The sequence below is a fragment of the Scyliorhinus canicula genome, chromosome 6 (assembly GCF_902713615.1).
Source record: "Scyliorhinus canicula chromosome 6, sScyCan1.1, whole genome shotgun sequence".
In the NCBI taxonomy this organism is placed as follows: Eukaryota; Metazoa; Chordata; class Chondrichthyes; order Carcharhiniformes; family Scyliorhinidae; genus Scyliorhinus; species Scyliorhinus canicula.
In genome coordinates, this window is record NC_052151.1 from 21,814,159 (window position 1) to 21,833,464 (window position 19,306).

The following is a 19,306-nucleotide window of genomic DNA, read 5'->3' on the forward strand; positions in this document are numbered from 1 at the left end:
TGATTATTAAGTTTGCAGACGACAGAAAGGTTGGTGGAATTGCGGATAGCGATGAGGACTGTCAGATGATGCAGCAGGATTTACATAGTTTGGAGACTTGGGCCGAGAGATGGCAGATGGAGTTTAATGTGGACAAATGTAAGGTAATGCATTTTGGAAGATCTAATGCAGGTAGGGAATATACAGTGAATGGTAGAACCCTCAAGAATATTGCAAGTCAGAGAGATCTAGGGGTGTACAGGGGTGACATGATAGAGGTCTACAAAATTATGAGAGGCATAGACAGGGTGGATAGTCAGAGACTTTTTCCCAGGGAAGAGGGGTCAATTAGTAGGGGGCATAGGTTTAAGGGCAAGGAGATGTACGAGGCACGTTTTTCTTTTTTTTTTTACACAGAGGGTAGTGGGTGCCTGGAACTCGCTGCCGGAGGAAGTGGTGGAACCAGGGGCGATAGTGACATTTAAGGGGCATCTTGACAAATACATGAATAGGATGGGAATAGAGGGATAGGGACCCAGGAAGTGTAGAAGATTTTAGTTTAGACGGGCAGCATGGTCAGCACAGGCTTGGAGGGCCGAAGGGCCTGTTCCTGTGCTGCACTTTTCTTTGTTCTTTGTTCATCAATCGCAAAAATGCCAACGCGAGGGTGCACACTCCATGACAACCAATCAGAGTCTACTTGCCAGCTAATTAGCACTCTGTTCACATAAGTAGTTTTTTTCCCCCGGGCAATGATACTCTTGCGATTGTCCTGATGAATGCAAGATGAAAAGCTTCTACAAAACGTGTCATTATTTCAGCAATATTCAAGTTCTGTACTGCAAAAGGACTATTTACATACTACAATATTGAAGACCTGGGAATGGAGGTAGTTTCTGTTTTTTTTTTAAAAAGGCTGCTAAGACATTTGATATTGTATATATATAAAAAAATTTATTTACATTCTGAAATGAACATAGAAATAAATTAGGTCCACAATATACAGAGAACCATGAAGGACGGCACTTAATACAAGACATTTCCAGGAATAAATACAACAAACAGGCTTCTGGAGTTCAATAGTTTCTCAATACATGGAGTGACACAGCGATAGGAACAGCATTTAACTCTTCCTTTACCTTTAAAAGGTTTTAACCCTTAGTATTTCAGCCAGTCTTGAAAAGTCAAATGACCCTAACCGCCCTGGAGAAAATTATGTATAATGCAGATTTTCCTTATTGGGCATTTCGGGGAAAAGAGAATAAACTAATCTTAACTCTTTAACAGCTCATCGGCTATTCACCGTGCCTCTCACTGCTTCTGTAATATTTTTCTCCCAAATGCTGCTTTAAATAAAGTGACCGGCATTTCCAAGCTCATTATCACATGGTCAATGCTTGGCTATGAACTTCTGGTAATAATACACGTGGCCTGCGTTCAGTTTCTGCTCTCAATAGTTTACTCCGTCCGTTTAGTTTTATTGTGAGGTGACCTAGCCCCTGCTCTGTTAACAGACTTCCTGCCACCAGGCCTCCAGTATTCCACATGTAGTCATGTTCTGGATTCTTTTAACACAGTTGCCGAAAGACTCTACTGAATACATGTTTCAAGCGGGGACGCGGGAGGGTTGGGGGTGTGCGTATCCATGAAGGAAAGGAGAGTTTTGGCCAGGGTTAGGCGAGCTGCTTGTTGTCCTTGTTCCTCTGCACAACACAGGAACATTCTCACCCAACCTTCAAGATAAAAAAGAGACGGGTGTACCCTACGTCTAGAGATTGTTGTTAAACCGTTAACTGTGCAGGAGAGACACAAATATTCCTCAGTGGCCTCATCTGTAATTTAAAATAACAGGACATCAAGTGGGCTGTGTGTTCTATGGAACACCTAAAATCGATTTCCACTCGTTAAAAATTGACAGTGAAGACAACAAAAAAAACCTTAGACCGTAAAAACTTCTATAATCCTTAATATCATCCAGCTCCTTCAATTCATAATAAAGTTTTAAAAACACATCAATGCCTGACCATATTATTCCTCAACAATGGTGCATTATATTCTCAAAGGAAACAACAATTTATTAAGAATAGGAGCTTTTAATGGTCATCGACGTTAGGCAAAACAGGAGAAGCTGCAATGATCTCTTGCGCATTACCCTTGCCTCAGTCGGCGCAAGGGGTCTCATTGGGAACCCGGCCTCAGATTTTACGGTTTCATTACCTTGAGGACAGTGCCATTTTGGTAAATATTCTCACCAATCCAAAAACAGAAAGAGCAGCCTGTGATTAGTGGGGCACAGATGTCACAATAGCCTTTTTCCTCATGCTATCTTAGTTCACAGTGGAAAAGCACAATTAAACCGAGTTCCAGCAGTGGCTCCATTCTGCGACCAATATATTCTTTGAGAGAACAACCGCAGTCACAAATGAATATCAGTGATAACAATGCCTGTAGTGATTCGATGCTTGGGAGCGAGCAATGTACTTAGCCCGAATTCATCGCTCATTCCCCTTCCTCCAAAACCAGGTAGCCACCCACCAGTCATTGAAATGAGTACCAGGTTTTAATAAATGTAAACAATTAAGTGCCAAAAAATGGTATTCCAGTTTCCACTGGTAAAGTTTGTCGTGTATGTTCAAACAGTTCAACGTGCAACAGGATGGAGAACAGGAAGGTGCAATGGCTCATTCGCACCACTATTTACAAGTTAAAAACATGTGGAGGGCACAGAAGGGGGGGGGGGAGTAGAAAAGAGGTAGAAAAGAGAAAGAAGGAGTTGCGTCCTAGTGAGTTCATCATAGGCTACTTCCAGTGCTCATCACCAGGCTTTCATCTGCAATTTCGTCACTTCAGATCGCAAAGCGTGTGGAAAACATTGTTTGGTTTATTCAGTGGCCATCAGTTGCCAGCTGCTTTTCTTTGGGATTTTGTAGCAGATAACCAAGGCCAGATAAACTTTTGTCTCTGGGAGTATTGTTGAAAAGTCACAAACAAATATTTACAAAAATATACACAAGAATCACTCATAAGGTGCAGGTCAAAATCAAGGCCGTGTGGCTGTAACGTGGTGTGACAAGGACAGGGGTTTGGTAAAGTGCAGCAGCCTGGGAATCTTGACCTAGGTCCCCCATCCCCAATCTCTCCAGTAGCAAATCAAATAAAATAAAATCAAGCTTTCTGAATTTTCCACTCGTACATCGTTGAATCTAGGTCCGAAGAGAAGCTTCTCTGTGCCAGTACAGTCTTGGAACTAAAAGCAACTGCCTTCTTTAACGCCTACAGTTCCTGGCTCAAAAATAATTGCTCAAAAGAGGCTTGCTTCTTAAACCGGTCATTCAAAAGAAAAAAAAAACTCAACAGTATATAAAAGAGTTCTTTGAATATCTTTAGACTTGGAAACGTTTTAGTTTCCGTCACAGTTTCCATCCCAGTCAACATTTATGCTGGAAGGTTTACTCTCCGACTCTCCTGTTTAGAAGAGGAGTGCTTCTTTTTCAGCTGAGGCCTCTTATTTTTATTTCAAAGAAAAAGGGATTGTGCTCGTGTCTCGGGAAGTGTTTTGATTGTGTAACCAAGTGTCTGTCACAAGCAGCTCCTCCAAACTAACAGGGTGCCGCCCGCCACCTGTTCACCTTTTGCTCAAGTCCTGCTGCTGAATGAACAAACCGGGACCAGGAAGTTTGGAGAAGGGAGTCCCCCAGGTGCCTTTGGTTATATGACCACTTCAACGTTGTGCACTTTGTTGTGCACTTTGTTGTACCCGTTCATCAGCTGCTCATAGTCAGGCGGACGGCATGTCTGATAGCCTGAGTGGACGGTGCCTGGTGTCAGCACCAGGACATCAGACTCCCCCTCGTCCACCATGTTCTCATCCAGCGACAGTTCCATCTTCTCGTCGTCGCTGAGCAGGTTTTGTTCATCTATGAATCTGATGTTGGCATTCTCAAAGAACAGAGGCGGGCGGGCACGCGTGTCCCACACCAAACAATCCTCCCGGGCGCTTTTATCCAGTTGATTCTCTTGTGTGGTGCAATCCGCCCGGGTGTTCGGGTCTTTTCCTTCATTTAACGGTGCTGTCATCTCAGTGTCCTCAACAGCAGGTAGATTGGGTGGCTCATAACGGAATCTTCTCAAGTCTATTTTTCTCAACTGAACCGCTGCAGGTTTACCGTTCCCCTCATCCTTAGTCGTGGGCTTGGCAGATCCTTGAACACCCAGGAGTTTGCTGCTGTTATTCTTCAAAGTTTTTGAGCCAATCTGCTTGATGAGATCATTGTAGCTTTCTTGCTTTTTGGAAAGGAAGCGAAATATGTTTACCTCAGTGGAGTCTGACATTTTAGACTCTGGCATTTTCGAATCAAGAGGCTGGCTGTTCGACACGTTTACCACAGATTCCCTCATTCGTTTCCGTCGCTTCTTGATGGCTTTGTGTGCCTGGACGAACATGCTAACTTTCCAGTTGAAGAAGAGGGAAAGCCATGCCAGACCCAAGTAGATCCACAGCTCTACAAAGTATCTGTAAAGGATATGGTAGTTTGCGTTTGGGTCAACACCTATAAAAGAAGTGTACAGTTAAATATTGTTGCAGCTATTGAACTGAAAATCAAACTAAAATCATCTCAATTGGACACAAAGTAATGAAAATTCATCCAAATCTAAGATATCAATTGTCGTGAATTTATTGTATTCATGCAAGTATCAAATTGCTTTATTCTTCTTTTTTTTTGCTACCAGCTCTGGTTCGGCCACATGCCTCTTGACATTAAAGTTGAACATCCTGATTAAAAGGTTCTACTAATGCTGGCTGGTGGGAGATGAGGAGGCTGATAAGAGCAGCCTGGTAATAGTTCTCCCCCACCCACCCGCCTAATTCCCCCCCTCCTACTCTGTAGGGAGAAGACTCAGAAATCGGGAACTAGTGAAAGAGGAAATGAGGAAGTGAGATTTTTGAAAAAAAAAGTCAACCCACTATTTCATGCAATTGCACACATCTCAGAAAGGTCACAAGCTGAGGTCCAGCCGGCCAGATTGAAACTAAACTGGACAAGCTGAAGGGCGTATCTCTGACCAACAGCACTGACCTTCTCACCGGATCACCACCCCATTTCCCTGAGACCCATTTTCAGAGAGGACACTCACTGTTCTTTACCTGGAGTCTGCCTTGGATGGGAAATTTGAATTGCAGCAATGCCGTTGGATACTTGCTCCAACAGCTGAATTGGCCAGGGTCAATTGTTAAAGAGAAGCAGCTTTGGCAGTCAGGACTCCCTTACTCCACCAAACCTGCTCAACAGGCCAGGTTAGGTAGCTGTCTTTGTAAAGCAGTGATAACTCTTGGTGGGCAATTTCAAATTCAGGGGATTCAGTCCCTCTCGTCTCGTTTTCTTGGACTCTCCACCTCAGGATTACCTCATTCTGGCCATCACACAGTAAACCTCAGCTCCCCTCCCCTTGTTACATGGATAAAACTGCAAGTGTGTAATAAAACCATGAGGGGGGGGGCAGTGGGAGCACAAAGAGATCATCACATTGCACATCCTGTCATGCATCCCTTATTTGAGAATGGAACCAAGAATCTCCAGTGTTTCACCCCTCTGTGCAGTGTAAAACATGTCTATCCTCGGCTCAGGGCCAAGTGAACAAAAATTATCAACAGCAACTGTGCATCCCAGCATTCTGCTTCTCCGTTTTACAAAAACTAAAGTACCCCACAACTTTTAAAGAGCAAGATGTGACAGGGTCTTTGCCTTGCTGGGACCAGAGAATGATTGTGGTGAATGTTTCATCCATTCGTGCCTTGGCTGTTTGTTGGATCTTTCTGCTAAAAGCCAAAAATGTTTTCAGGCACTCATTCTGCTTCACAGTGGAAGGAAAGTGGTTACCACTCTGAAGTTGTGTGCCTGCTGGAGGAGTTCCAGGTTAAGCAGTGACGTTGCAGATTGATGTAAGCTGGTTTAGCTCACTCGGCTAAATCGTTGGCTTTTAAAGCAGACCAAGCAGGCCAGCAGCACGGTTCGATTCCCGTACCAGCCTCCCCGGACAGGTGCCGGAATGTGGCGACTAGGGGCTTTTCACAGTAACTTCATTGAAGCCTACTCGTGACAATAAGCGATTTTCATTTCATTTCATTTCAAGCTTGTGCATTATGTTGGTGGTGCTACAACAGTGGTTAGGGGGCAGTAGAGTCCTACTGGGCTCTTGCACGGCGACTTGTGACAGAGGGCACTGTTGCAAAGTGCCGTGTGGAACAGACATTTTCAAACCAAACAAAGTCTTCGTACTCAAGTCTCACCAACATTTCAATCTCCAAAATGACTTGATTTGAAATCTGACTCTATACGCATAACCCAATAAGAGGCAATTTAATCAGAATTTGACCCTTACCTGCCACAAAGTCTCCAAATCCAATGGTGGAGATGGTGATGAAAGAATAGTACAAGCCTTCAATGTACGACCATCCTTCAGTCACCATGAAGACAAAGGGTGGAATTACCAGATGCACCAGGACACCCCAAACAATGAAAATAGCCGTGCAGGTTATCTGAGCCTTCCGCTATTAAATGAAAGGACCAAATAGAGCATTAGAGCAAGGTCAGAGGAATGCACAATTACCCCCATAACAGAAATTACTTTGACATGGTTACATTTCTTATAAGTACTTTTCCACCTTTTAATCTCCAATTTCATTTGATGGTTTTGTACCAAGAAAGCCAATTTTGCCACATTTTTACATATAATTCTGTGACAATTGTATACATTTCAAAAGCCCTAAATATACTAGCTGTACTGCCTGAGCACATGAAACTAAAATCTTAACCTGTCATTTCTCTCTACAGATGCCATCTAACCATGATGGATGGACTAGCTTTTTCAGCTTTTGGATCAGTTGATGACAGGCTTGCCTTTGAGTCATGCAGCTGCCGATTCAAGACCAACCCCAGAGACTCGTGCATATAATCTAGCTGGAGCCCACTGTGCAGTTCCGAGGGGGGACTACTCTGCTGGGAGCACTCTGCCATCTTTCAGGAGAAGATGTCAGACCGAGGGCCCTGTCGATGTTCTCAAGTGGATGCAAAAGACCGCACGGTGTCACTTGAAGGAGGGCACGGGAGTTCCTCCCGGGACCCTGGCCAATATCTATCCGTCAACTGCTTATCGTCAGTAAAACTGATTATCTGGTTTTAGCGCTGTTTGCGGGATCTGGCTCTGGAAAATAATTGGCAGCTGTGTTCTTCATATTACAACACACTACACTCAAAAAAAAAATAATGAATTGGCTGTAAAGTAGGTGACGTCCTCAAGCCATTGCAAGCATTACATCGGTGCAAGTATTTCATTCCAGTCACATTCTGTCAAACAAATAGACTGATGAATGAGGCCAATGGATAGGGGTCAGGAGGGAGGAGCCCTCATGGATTGTTTTCGGGGTATTAATTTTCTGCTTTGTCTGGCTCAGCTTGATATTTATTTTTTTAAACTTGCGGGGATCCTTTCAGGAATAAACCTTTTACCAATCGTACAAGGATATCCCCGTTACTCCTGCTGAAAGTTACTTGGAGTTTCGAACGCCCGTAATGAAGAGGAAATAATAGCTAATAGCCCTTACCGGACTCATGCCTTTCCTGGTCAAGGCTTCACCCAGCTTCTTGGCTCGTCCTCCAAAGAACTTCCCCAATGCACTGATCCAGGAGAGGCAGAGCGGTGTGCCAAACAGCCCGTAAAAGATGCAGAAGAGGCGTCCCTGTGAAGTCTTGGGTGCAATGTTTCCATACCCTGTCGCCATAGGTGAGGGGAGCAGAGGAGAGAGAGAGAGAAAAAAGAAAAAGAGTACACGATGAATGATCGGCTCCTGCAGTGGGACTGCCTTGAGACATTCAGATCTGCTGCCGGTGAGGTAACTTACCGATTGTGGTGATGACCGTTGCAGCAAAAATAACGGCATTGGGCCAGTTCCAATTGTTGAAGGTCTTATTACCGGTGATCGTGACGCCTTGCCCAGCAGCTTGTTCGACAGTCTGCAAACACAAAAGCGGGGACATTTTCTTAAGTCAGCTTAAAATTAGAGCCCCTCACAGATTCAGAAGGAATCAAAACAGAAAACAACTACGTTTTTAACCTCCTCCTCAAAAGGTGGCCCCACCGTAACAATGCAACGAATGATGACAACATGAGGATACACTCATGGTTCCTCCTTCTCCGGAGGGGTCTCATTAGGCATGCATGTGAAACATATAATTGTGAGAATTTGAAAGCTGAGCACTTGAGGGGGATAAATACGCTCCATGGTGTGGAACTGGGAAACACAGAAAACTTGAGGGGGTCCGGAGTTCAACCCATGGAGTTGGACTGAGATCAGCCGTGTGCACTAATTGTGCGACAATTGACCCAAGTGCCCAGCGACCTTCTTTGAAGTGCCCAGAGCAACATAGGGAACATAAATAGGTGATCCTTTCACAGCAACGGGAGCAGACAGTGCATATGAAGGAACAGGAATAAGCCATACATGTAGGTAGCAGGGCCTGGTTGGGGCTGAAGGACTTCCAGACAGTTAACCGATCACCACCCCACCTTAATCAATGAGCAATGACCATGTGCCAGAGGGTTGTTGACCAACTATAGAATCGTAGCACGATAACGGAGACTGTGATTTCATGGAAATTAAACAGAGTCCCGTGTCTAGCGTTTAGCCTGGTGTTTCCCAGCGCTGGCATGACCAAGAAGGACCCCGCTATTAAACAAGACTCTGCTTCATTTCTGAGCCTCAGCGAGTAACGCCCCGCCGAGGCCATACTTGAAATGTAATGAAAATCGCTTATTGTCACGAGTAGGCTTCAAATGAAGTTACTGTGAAAAGCCCCTAGTCGCCACATTCCGTCGCCTGTCCGGGGAGGCTGGTACGGGAATCGAACCGTGCTGCTGGCCTGCTTTAAAAGCCAGCGATTTAGCCCAGTGAGCGAAGTCACATTTCCTACACTAACAAGCTCTGCTCGCCAGTCAGTGCAAGAGGAGATCGAGGTGCCATTTATACCCCACCACGGCATTAAGACCTCCACAGTGCCCCAACTTACCAATTAGCGGGTCCTTGAGCCTCCCCTCGATCACCTAGAAGACTCCACTCCCACCAAAGTGCCGGTACAACTGGTCCACACTTGTGGAAAGCAGTGCTAAACGGCGTCCGCTCAGGGTCTCCGAGCCGAGGCCGTTAGGTCCCGGCCGCTGGGTCAATCCGGCACAGATATATTCACGCGAGACTAGCTGCTCACTTGAATATGCAAATCTGAATCCCAGCCTCAACGGGCAGGATCAGGATTGCGAGATCTCGTTCGATCTCGAAAGGCATGACGAAACTAGAAAATCTCGAGGCCTCTCACAGGATTTCATAGACATTTCACAGAATTTACAGTGCAGAAGGAGGCCATTCGGCCCATCGAGTCTGCACCGGCTCTTGGAAAGAGCACCCTACCCAAGGTCAACACCTCCACCCTATCCCAGTAACCCCACCCAACACTAAGGGCAATTTTGGACACTAAGGGCAATTTATCATGGCCAATCCACGTAACCTGCACATCTTTGGACTGTGGGAGGAAACCGGAGCACCCGGAGGAAACCCACGCACACACGGGGAGGATGTGCAGACTCCTCACAGACAATGACCCAAGCCGGAATCGAACCTGGGACCTAGAGCTGTGAAGCAATTGCGCTAACCACAATGCTACCGTGCTGCCCAGATTTACTGGTCTCGTTGAGGATGTCGGTTGTGACGAGGCCGATAGATTGCGCCTTCAAGACAGAAAGAGAAAAAGAGAGCCCAAGGAAAAGAGAGAGAGAGCGCGAGCACGAGAAAGAGAGGAAGAGAGAGAGAGAGCGAGCACGAGAGAGAGAGGAAGAGAGAGAGAGAGCACGAGAGAGAGAGAGAGAGAGAGAGAGAGAGAGAGAAGAAACTCGAACGAGTGACAGCCGTGTTAAGAATGCATCTATCTGGTAAAGGGACGCACAGGAAATCCAAAAATACCCCCTTAACTACCACTCATATTTTATTCAACCAAGAATAGAAATGGCTCAAACACAGAATTCACATGGAAATGGGCAAAGCTTGTTAAAGTGTCAAGCGACAGCAGCACTGAATCTCAACAGACCCCACAGCTAACAGTAGATAGAAGGGTGAAGCCAAGTGACAATGTGGGGGAGAGAATTGGCACAGCATAAGTCTCCCAAAAACCTCTATATTGACTGCCAGTGGTTTGATTTGCTGACCAATATTTTCTTCTGCAAAAGGCATTGGAAATGCCTGTAGCTGAGTGCTTCTGGATGGCCTAACACTCCAAGTGACTCAGAGGTGTTCAATAATCGACTCAATAACATTTAATAATAATAATCGCTTACTGTCACAAGTAGGCTTCAATGAAGTTACTGTGAAAAGCCCCATTCCAGCGCCTGTTCGGAGAGGCTGGTATGGTAATTGAACCTGCGCTGCTGGTCTTGTTCTGCATTACAAGACAGCTGTTTAGCCCACTGTGCTAAACCAGCCCCTTTGAATAAAATGCCACTGCGACGTCTTCAGAGCAAGCACTTGCATGTAGCACCATTCACCTCAAGATGCTTCACAGCTAAAATCTAAAGTGCTCCAATACGAGAGAATGAGAGAAAGACAGAGCAAGATAGAGAGCACATATACACAGAGGCGCACATACATAAAGCACACAACATAGGCACAAGCTGCAGGGACCAACGCAGAGTGGGCAGGACGCAAGGCAAGTTTATTTATTTTTTGCATTGGAATGGGTGGCCAAGGGTTAATAATAGAAATCATCACTGTCAGATGGCGACAGCATTTTCTAAAGAGCAAGACGGACCCACAGACCTGGTGAGTCTGCAAGAGAGAGTTTTAATTACAGGCTGGTGCACAGTTCGAGCGAGTGCAGCTCAGAAAACAGGCAGCTGTTTCTTCAATCTGCACAATGCGGCATTCTGAAGGAGAATGAGAAACTTTCAAACATTAATTTGGGCTGGGGATTTGCTGCTAATTCAGCAGGTGATCGTTACAACCTCAGCAAAACAAAGCAGAGACTTGGCACTTTGTGCGAATATTTATGGTTGAGGGGTAGTCGGGTGGCGCCATCGGAGTTTTGACTGAACTCCTGTTATTGCAGTTTCCAGAAACCACAAAACAATTTATTTTTGTATATATTAAAGAACAACATATTCAAAATCACTGCTCTGCTACCTACTGCAACGGCACCCCCCCCCCCCCCCCCCCCCCCCCCCCCCCCCAACCCCCCAAAATCCCAACTCCACAGATCACACTTGGGTGCCTGGACCAAGAAAAACTCACTCAATTCCTTTGCTTCCAAATTACTGCAGAAATAAAACGAACATGAGCATTTGATCGCTGGGCAACACAACCACATCAAAATTTGCCCACAAGGTTTTAAGGAAGTGGTTTTTCCCCCAGATCTGCCTGCTGCTCTCCAATCCATCAGTTTGAAAACATCACAAATATTCCTCCGGTTCTCGGGATTGGTGAACAATAGTCGAGTGTTCAGTGCATCAGGGTCGCTCCAGATGACCAAGCCACTTGAGAGTTGGCTATTTTAACGCCCCCCCACTCCCTAACCCCACCCCACACTACCTCCGCAACCTTGCCCCTTCAGCATGTTAACCCCCACACAGAAAACATAACCAAGAGTCAAGCCAAAGGCCTTCTTGAAACAAGATGGTTTTTCTCTTAATTGTGTTTCGCTACATCTTTACGGAGGATACCGAGAAACCAGGTTGTGAGCGAACTGATAACAGCAGCAGCAGACCCACCCCAATAACCCTTCCATATGCTCTGGCTATCTTAGCTGCCAGGCATGGCGCTGTAATCTCCTTGATATTATGCAAGGTACACACAAGCCTGCTAAATAAATACCACATTTACACCCTGGGCTGATTGGCAGAACATTCAGAAGTTTTACAGTTTAAAGCAACTTTGAGAAGACCTGTGCATTTTGGACTGTAAAAAAAAATGATTGATGTGTCCACTGGTAGGAGACATGAGAACCCGAGATCACAGCCTCAGACTGAAGGGATGATCCTTTAAAACAGAGATGAGGAGGAATTTCCTCAGCCAGAGGGTGGTGAACTCTTTGCCGCAGAATGCTGTGGAGGCCAAGAGTGTCTTTAAGGGGAAGATAGATAGATAGATTCTTGATTAATAAGGGAATCAGAAGATTAATAAGGGAATCAGGGTTATGGGGAGAAGGTTGGAGAATGGGGATGAGAAACATATCAGCCATGATTGAACGGCGGTGCAGACTAGATGGGCCGAATGGCCTAATTCTGCTCTTATGATCCCTTGCCTTTATATAAAGAATTTGAATGTGTTTGTAGACGATGGTCAGTACAGGCCCCAGGTCTCTTTCCACAGATGCACACTAACATGTCGACAAGGGTTATTTTACGAAAAATGTATTTTTAATTGAACATTATTAAAATACAAGCCCAAAGTTAAAAAAAAAAATCAGAAATGGTAAAAGAAAGAGAGCAATGTTGAGTATCGAGACAAAAAATTTATGGACGTCAGCATCAGTGTTACCACAAAACTGCTTGGATGTGTGGTCTTAAAGACACCTTTAAAAAAAAGTTACTGCGCAGGCCTGATCTTAGACAAATAATGCAGGGCCACGGAAAAAAAATTAATAGAGAGGCTGTGCAGAACAGCTGCATTTTAAAGGGAACTTTGGTCAGGATTTTATAGACGCTCCATGGAATTTTAGTCTTTTGAGAAGCCAACACAAAATTTAGATTATACGATTTTTCCATTTGAGACAGGATTTGAGAATCTCGACTTAAAGACAAGTCACAGAGGGCACCATAAAGGGCACAAGCTCTTCACTGTAAAGCTAAAGAAAACACTCTCTTCCACATGTTTCTTTAAGCCATAAGATGCACAGAGCCAAGCAAATTGGTTAAAGGCGACATTTTTAAATACAATAGAAGAGCAAGTCAAGAGGCTGAGGGTTGTGAAGAGCATGTGTCAGAAGTATGCTGTTAGAGAGGGTGCAATGGGGTTGTATTAAAAAGAGTGATGCTTGCAGGACAATGGACTTCTGCCCGAATGCCATAATGGGAAAATAGCACGGTTGTCATTTTTGAAGGACCAGCTCAAAATAGGCCAAAAGGTCCAACTAAACCGACCTTGTGACTGGGAGGTACACAGTATTTTATGGCATTTAGTAACTACGGCTTAAAAAAAAACTTTTTACAGTTCTGTGATTTTGCGATTGACAAACGCAACACTTGCATTGCTTTTAATCAAGTTAGTTTACAAATGTAATAATGTCCAAAAAGGTTCCTCCTTTCCTTTTAGCCTGCGAATATGCTTATCCACAATGCAGCAGCCAAACAGTGGTCAGCGTGAGCCATGGTAAATAACATCACAAGAAATGTCTGCAGTTGAGAGGAAGTTGCAGAAGAGAACTAACTCATATCGAAACTGCAACCTTTTAAAAAAAAAGAAATGCTTAAGAAAAGAAACACATCTCACGCTGCAACTAAAGGGCACTGGCTTTCAAATCTAGATGGAGCATTTAGAAACACATTCCCCGTTTTAAAAAAAAATAAACATGTGGGATTATAAGGAAACAGATTTAATACAGGTCAACTCCACACAATTCATCCCCTTTACATAAAGGAGACAGTCACTGGATGCATCTACCAAGCGCTTTTTGAAGTTTGCTGTTGGAATATAGAGAGTCAAGTGTGCACACAGCAAGCTCCCTCAAACAGCAATGTGAGAATGACCAGTTAGTTTGCAATGTTAACCGAGGGATACATTTGCTCAGGGCACCAGGGAGAATGCCTCTACTCTTGCCATGGCATATTTTACATTCTTCTGAGAGAGCGGACAGGGCCTCGGTTTAACATATCGGTAAGTACAGCACTCTCAGTGCATCAATCGATTGTCAGCCTTGGAGTTTGTGCCCACGCAGGACTTGAACCCGAGGCCTTGTCGCTCAGAGGCGAGAGTATTACTAGCTGAGCCACACCTGACACTCGACAGGTTTGGAGTGCTCCAAGCGTGCAAGAAGAATCAGCTTAGCTCAGTACCAGGCCTGGACTGGAGGAAGCGTTTCCTAGCATCACCAGGCATCTACATTCTCCCCACCTGATTCCAAACAACTTGTAAAACTAAAGCCCCAGTGCGATAGTGAGTCGAATGAAGCTTGCCAATGTTCTGCACCAATAATCGGTGTGGCATTTAGCTCATTAAACTCTAGCTGTTCTCCTGCATGCACCTGGAGGTCGCTAGACCTTGGCTTTTGGTTAATGTTTAGCCAAAGTCTTGGGACTTGGACTGTGTCCCTGTGGGGAAGAGAGAGCACAACAGCAGACAAATAGGAACTCTGGTGAGGCAGAAAACCAAATCCCTGCCTCAGGCGAACATGAAAAATCCCATGGCAATATTAGCAAGAGTGGGGGGGGGGGGGGGGGGGGTGTCTCTTTGCTGCCCCGACCACCATCTATTATTTCACTATGATTACTAAAAAAACAGGCTATATGGTTATTTATCACAATGTTGATCTGGGCCTTGCTATGTGTACGTTGGTTGCCGTCTTTTCCTACAGTACAGGTGTCCACATTTCAAAAACACTTAATTGGTTTTGGAATGCTTCAGAATGCAGATTTTGAAAGGCAGTACATCTTATTTTTATTCGTTCATGGGATGTGACCAGCATTTATTGCCCATCCCTAATTATCCTTGAAAGAGGTGGTTTGGTCGACCATTTCAGAGGGCACTTAGGAGACAACCACATTGCTGTGGGTCTGGAGTCATATGTAGGTCAGACCAGGTAAGGTTGGCAGATTTCCTTCCCTGAAGGACATTCATGAAACAGATGGATTTTTAACGCCAAAAAAAACAATGGTTTTATGGTCAACATTTGGACTTTTAGTTCAAGATTTTTATGGAATTCTAATTTCTACATCTGCTGCGGTGGGATTCAAACCCAGGTCCCCAGAGCATTACCCGAGGTCCCTGGATTATCAGCCCAGAGACACTAGCACTACGCAACTACCACCCCCATAATCTAGGAAGAATGAACGAACACTTATACATTTTACGCGTTCAAGGCATGAAACCCATGGCCTTTTTATTCAACAGCCTTTTTTGCCACTGAGCTCAAGTTGAAACAAATAGAAGAAAATATAGCAAGTATTGAGTCGGGAGATCAGCCATGATCGCACTGAATAGCGGAGCAGGGTCAAAGGCCGAATGGCCTACTCCTGCCCCTTTTCCTCATGTTCTTATTCTTGGGATTTCAGTAAAGTGTAAATGGTGGCAGTGTGACCTTTCCATAATCCATATGAACATACTCACAGTTAGTGGTTCAATTTACAGATAATGACTTGTATAATGTTGGATTGCTGGGATGTGGTGGTGAGCATGAATACAGCAGATCACACCGCAGCTAGAGTGTACCTACTTTAAAACAGCTTATCCTGAAGTATACCGGTATGGATGTACTAAGTAACAACATTGTTTGCCAAGGGCTGTGCTCGAAGTGGGTAGAAAAGGGCAGATTTGCTAGCTGCCACGGGAACAGAATCATAGAATCGAAGGCACAGGGACCAGTGAAAGTATTTCAAAACAAAAACAGAGCAAGAAGCAAGTACAACTTCCTCAACCTATTTCAGCCTAAATATGATTGTGAAGGCAGTGGAACTTTTCTCCCATTCTGGCTCAGCAACCTTAGACTGGCTAACAGAGGAAACAAATTGCACTAGGGCAAACGTAACTGGCACTAGACTCCTTTGTAAGAAATGATGCTGGTTGGGAACACAGGGGCCATGCAGTCTTTGCATGGATAAACCTTGGCTGCCAAAAACAACTCGAGGCATAAAGGAAATCTCCAGAAGCGAAATTGCACTTCAGCCTCATGACTCAGCGTCACAATCACTTATCTACATTGGCAGCAAAGAAAATACCATTTTGATGCAGTAAAGCGCCAACGTTAAACACAGACATCCAAATTATTAACAGGCGGAGAATTGTACATTGTTAATTGTACTTGTAAAAATCGATACAGAGTCATGCATGTATACGCACACACTTTCCACAGTGCGTACTGGCCTCAAAAAGTTTGTACTTTTACTGGGAAACCGGCCTCCCCTGACAGATGTGCATTCTGTAGGCCTCACACATGCTTTTTAATCTGTCTCTGCAATGCAACTTTCAGACCTCCTAACTCCCAGAGAGTGACCTGGCCATAGAGAGATCAGAGTGCAAGATTCTCTGTCTGGTACATTCCTCCCTCTGACCAGCAGAGAAACATCTCAGGAATTTTGCTTTGGGATTTTTTTTTTTTTTTAATTCCTAATGAGTATGTTTGTGATAAAAATGTCTCTATCATACTCTATTCCAGACACAATAAACCCTGCCTGTGTGCCTTGAAACCTTGAGGTAGTCATCATTTTGATAGCAGAGGACACATTTGGAAAGTTCTGATAAATCAATTAGAGTTGCCTTTGTTCTTCCAATGATTTTTCAACTCAATAATAATGCAGACATTCACGTCTGATCAGGTTTCATAGAATTTACAGTGCAGAAGTGCAAAACAACATGACACCCTTAAGGAGGCTACCTCATTGCACTTAAATGTCATGTTACATAAGAGTAACAGCATAATGGTACACATAGAGTTGTATTTGTACTTGGCATTGGAAACAGTTCAGGGAAGGTTCACTAGGCTGATTCCTGAGGTGAAGGGCTTGTTTGATGAGGAAAGGTTGAGTAGGTTAGGTCGGCCCTATTTGCTTTGGAGTTCAGAAGAACGAGAGGGGATCTTATGGAAACCTACAAGATCCTGAGGAGTCAAATGCTGAGAGGATGTTCCCCCTCTAGATCCTAGAATGAGGGGGCATTTTCAAAAGAAGTATGGTGAAGAATAAAATGGTTACCCATTTAAGACAGTGATGGAGGAAGAATTTCTCCTCACAGACGTTTGTTAGTCACAGAGTGTTATGGCGGGATTCTCCGTCCCGCCAGTCCCCTTTTCCAGCGCAGTGCACGGCCACCCATTGTGGGCCACCCACGCCGTCGGAAAACGCGCGGGCGTGGGTGTGCTGCTGGCGGGGCAGAGGTTCCACTGACCGAGAATCCCACAGCGTTTTACAGTACAGAAAGAGGTCCTTCGGCCCATCATGACAGTGTCGGCCATCAAGCACCTACCTACTCTAACCCCATTTTCCAGCACTTGGTCCGCAGCCTTGTATGCTACGATGTTTCAAGTGCTCATCTAAATGCTTCTTAAATATTGGAGGGTTCTCGTCTCTACCACCCTATCAGGCAGCGAGTTCCAGACGCCCACCACCCTCTGAGTGAAAAAGCTTTTCCTCAAATCCCCTCTAAATCTCCAGCCCCTTTACCTTAAATCTATGCCTCCCGGTTTTTGACTCCTTGACGAGGGGAAAGGTTTCTTCCTATCTACATCCCTTGTGTACACCTTGATGAGAGCACTGCTCAGTCTTCTCTGCTCTAAAGAAAATAACCCCAACCGAACCAGTCACTCTTAATAGCTGAAAGGCTGCATCCCAGGCAACATCCGGGTGAATCTCCTCCACACCCTTTCTAGTCCAATCACATCCTTCCGAAAGTGTGGCGTCCAGAGTTGCACACAGTACTCTAGCTGTGGCCCAACGCTGGCTTTTAAAGCAGACCAAGCAGGCCAGCAGCACGGTTCGATTCCCGTACTAGCCTCCCCGGACAGGCGCCGGAATGTGGCGATTAGAGGCTTTTCACAGTAACTTCATTGAAGCCTACTCATGACAATAAGCGATTTTCATTTCATTTCATTTTATACAGCTCAATCACAACCTCCCCACACTTATACTCTGAGCCTCAGCTCATTTCCTAGTGTTCTGAAGATTTGTATTCAACTATTCCCTCATTTTCTGTGAAAAATTACAAATCTGTGACCTTGGTTATAATCTAACTTTAGATTATGAAGGAAAAAAGTTACCGTGTCTGTACCCTTGCAAACAATGTAATTGTTTCTCTATTTCCTCCCCCTACCCCCAACAAAACCCCGGGTGTGTCTGGCATCAACAATACGCAATAGAAAAACAAATTGCGGTCCCTAAAATATGCCTCCCACAACTGAGGAACTTACTGTATAGATAATTGGATGGCCCATTTTAAATCATTCCCACCATTGCAATATCTATTCCATGGAATCACTACAATGCAGAAGGGGCCATTCAGCCCATCAATTCTATGCTGACCATCCAAAAGAGTACTCTACCTAGGCACACTGCCCTGCCCCTTCACCATAACCCCATGCTTTGATCATGGCCAATCCAACTAACCTGCACATGTTTGGACTGTGGGAGGAAACCAGAGCACCCGGAGAAAACCCACTCAGAGATAATGCAAACTCCACGCAGACAGACAGTCACCCGAGGTCGGAATCGAACCCGGGTCCCTGGCGCTCTGAGGCAGGGGCAATTCTTAATTCCAGATTTCCCTGAGTGGTTCGAATGCGTGTCCATTTGTCCTACTATCACAATTTTTTAAACTTTAACGCCAACCCTCAGATGGAGCCCCATAAACCTCGGCTGATATGTACTTAAAGTCAATTTACTTTTCTGAGCTCCATATCTCTCAATAGCCTTCCTCCTTCAGGTACCATACCCCAAGAAGGTGGGCAGCACGGTAGCACACGTGGCTAGCGCTGTGGCTTCACTGCACCAGGGTCCCAGGTTCGATTCCCGGCTTGGGTCACTGTCTGTGCGGAGTCTGCATGTTCTCCCTGTGCCTGTGTGGGTTTCCTCCGGGTGCTCCGGCTTCCTCCCACAGTCCAAAGACGTGCAGGTTAGGTGGACTGGCCAGGCTAAATTGCCCTTAGCATCCAAAAAGGTTAGGAGGGGTTATTGGGTTATGGGGAGGATGGAAGTGAGAGCTTCAGTGGGTTGGTGCAGACTTGATGGGCTGAATGGCCTCCTTCTGCACAGTATGTTCTATATATGTATAAGGCTTTGTCGACCATGAAGGTCCACTGAATTTGTCCATAATTATGTTCAACAAATATTGCAGTGGTTTATCATGTCTTCCGCAGTCTAACTGACCAGGAAATTCTCCTGTTCTTCACCGCCTGCCATCAGACATATTGGAAGGATTTACAGGCTGATAATCAACACAATTGGCCACATTATGAACTCAACTTCTGTGGCCATCAAGTCTTGATGCTGAACTTGAACCTGGAGCTTCTGCTGGCACAGGGGGTGCTACCACTGCATTATTAAACTTCCTTGATAGCCGTAGACAACAAAAATCTGGCAAACTCCAACT

General features: G+C 45.0%; 1 protein-coding gene across 6 annotated transcripts in view; it reads right to left on the bottom strand.

The window, feature by feature from the left end:
* Window positions 1-911: 911 nt before the first annotated feature.
* kcnk5a (potassium channel, subfamily K, member 5a) overlaps window positions 912-19,306 on the bottom strand; it is a 38,022-nt gene continuing 19,627 nt past the window's right edge. For all 6 annotated transcript variants that reach the window (XM_038799035.1, XM_038799036.1, XM_038799037.1 and 3 more), the window contains 4 exons: window positions 7,880-7,991; window positions 7,583-7,749; window positions 6,361-6,529; window positions 912-4,529 (listed from right to left, as the gene is read on the bottom strand). In XM_038799035.1, coding sequence (XP_038654963.1) covers window positions 3,688-4,529; window positions 6,361-6,529; window positions 7,583-7,749; window positions 7,880-7,991 — 1,290 coding nt within the window. In that variant the 3' untranslated portion in view covers window positions 912-3,687. The remainder of the gene's footprint in view (window positions 4,530-6,360; window positions 6,530-7,582; window positions 7,750-7,879; window positions 7,992-19,306) is intronic.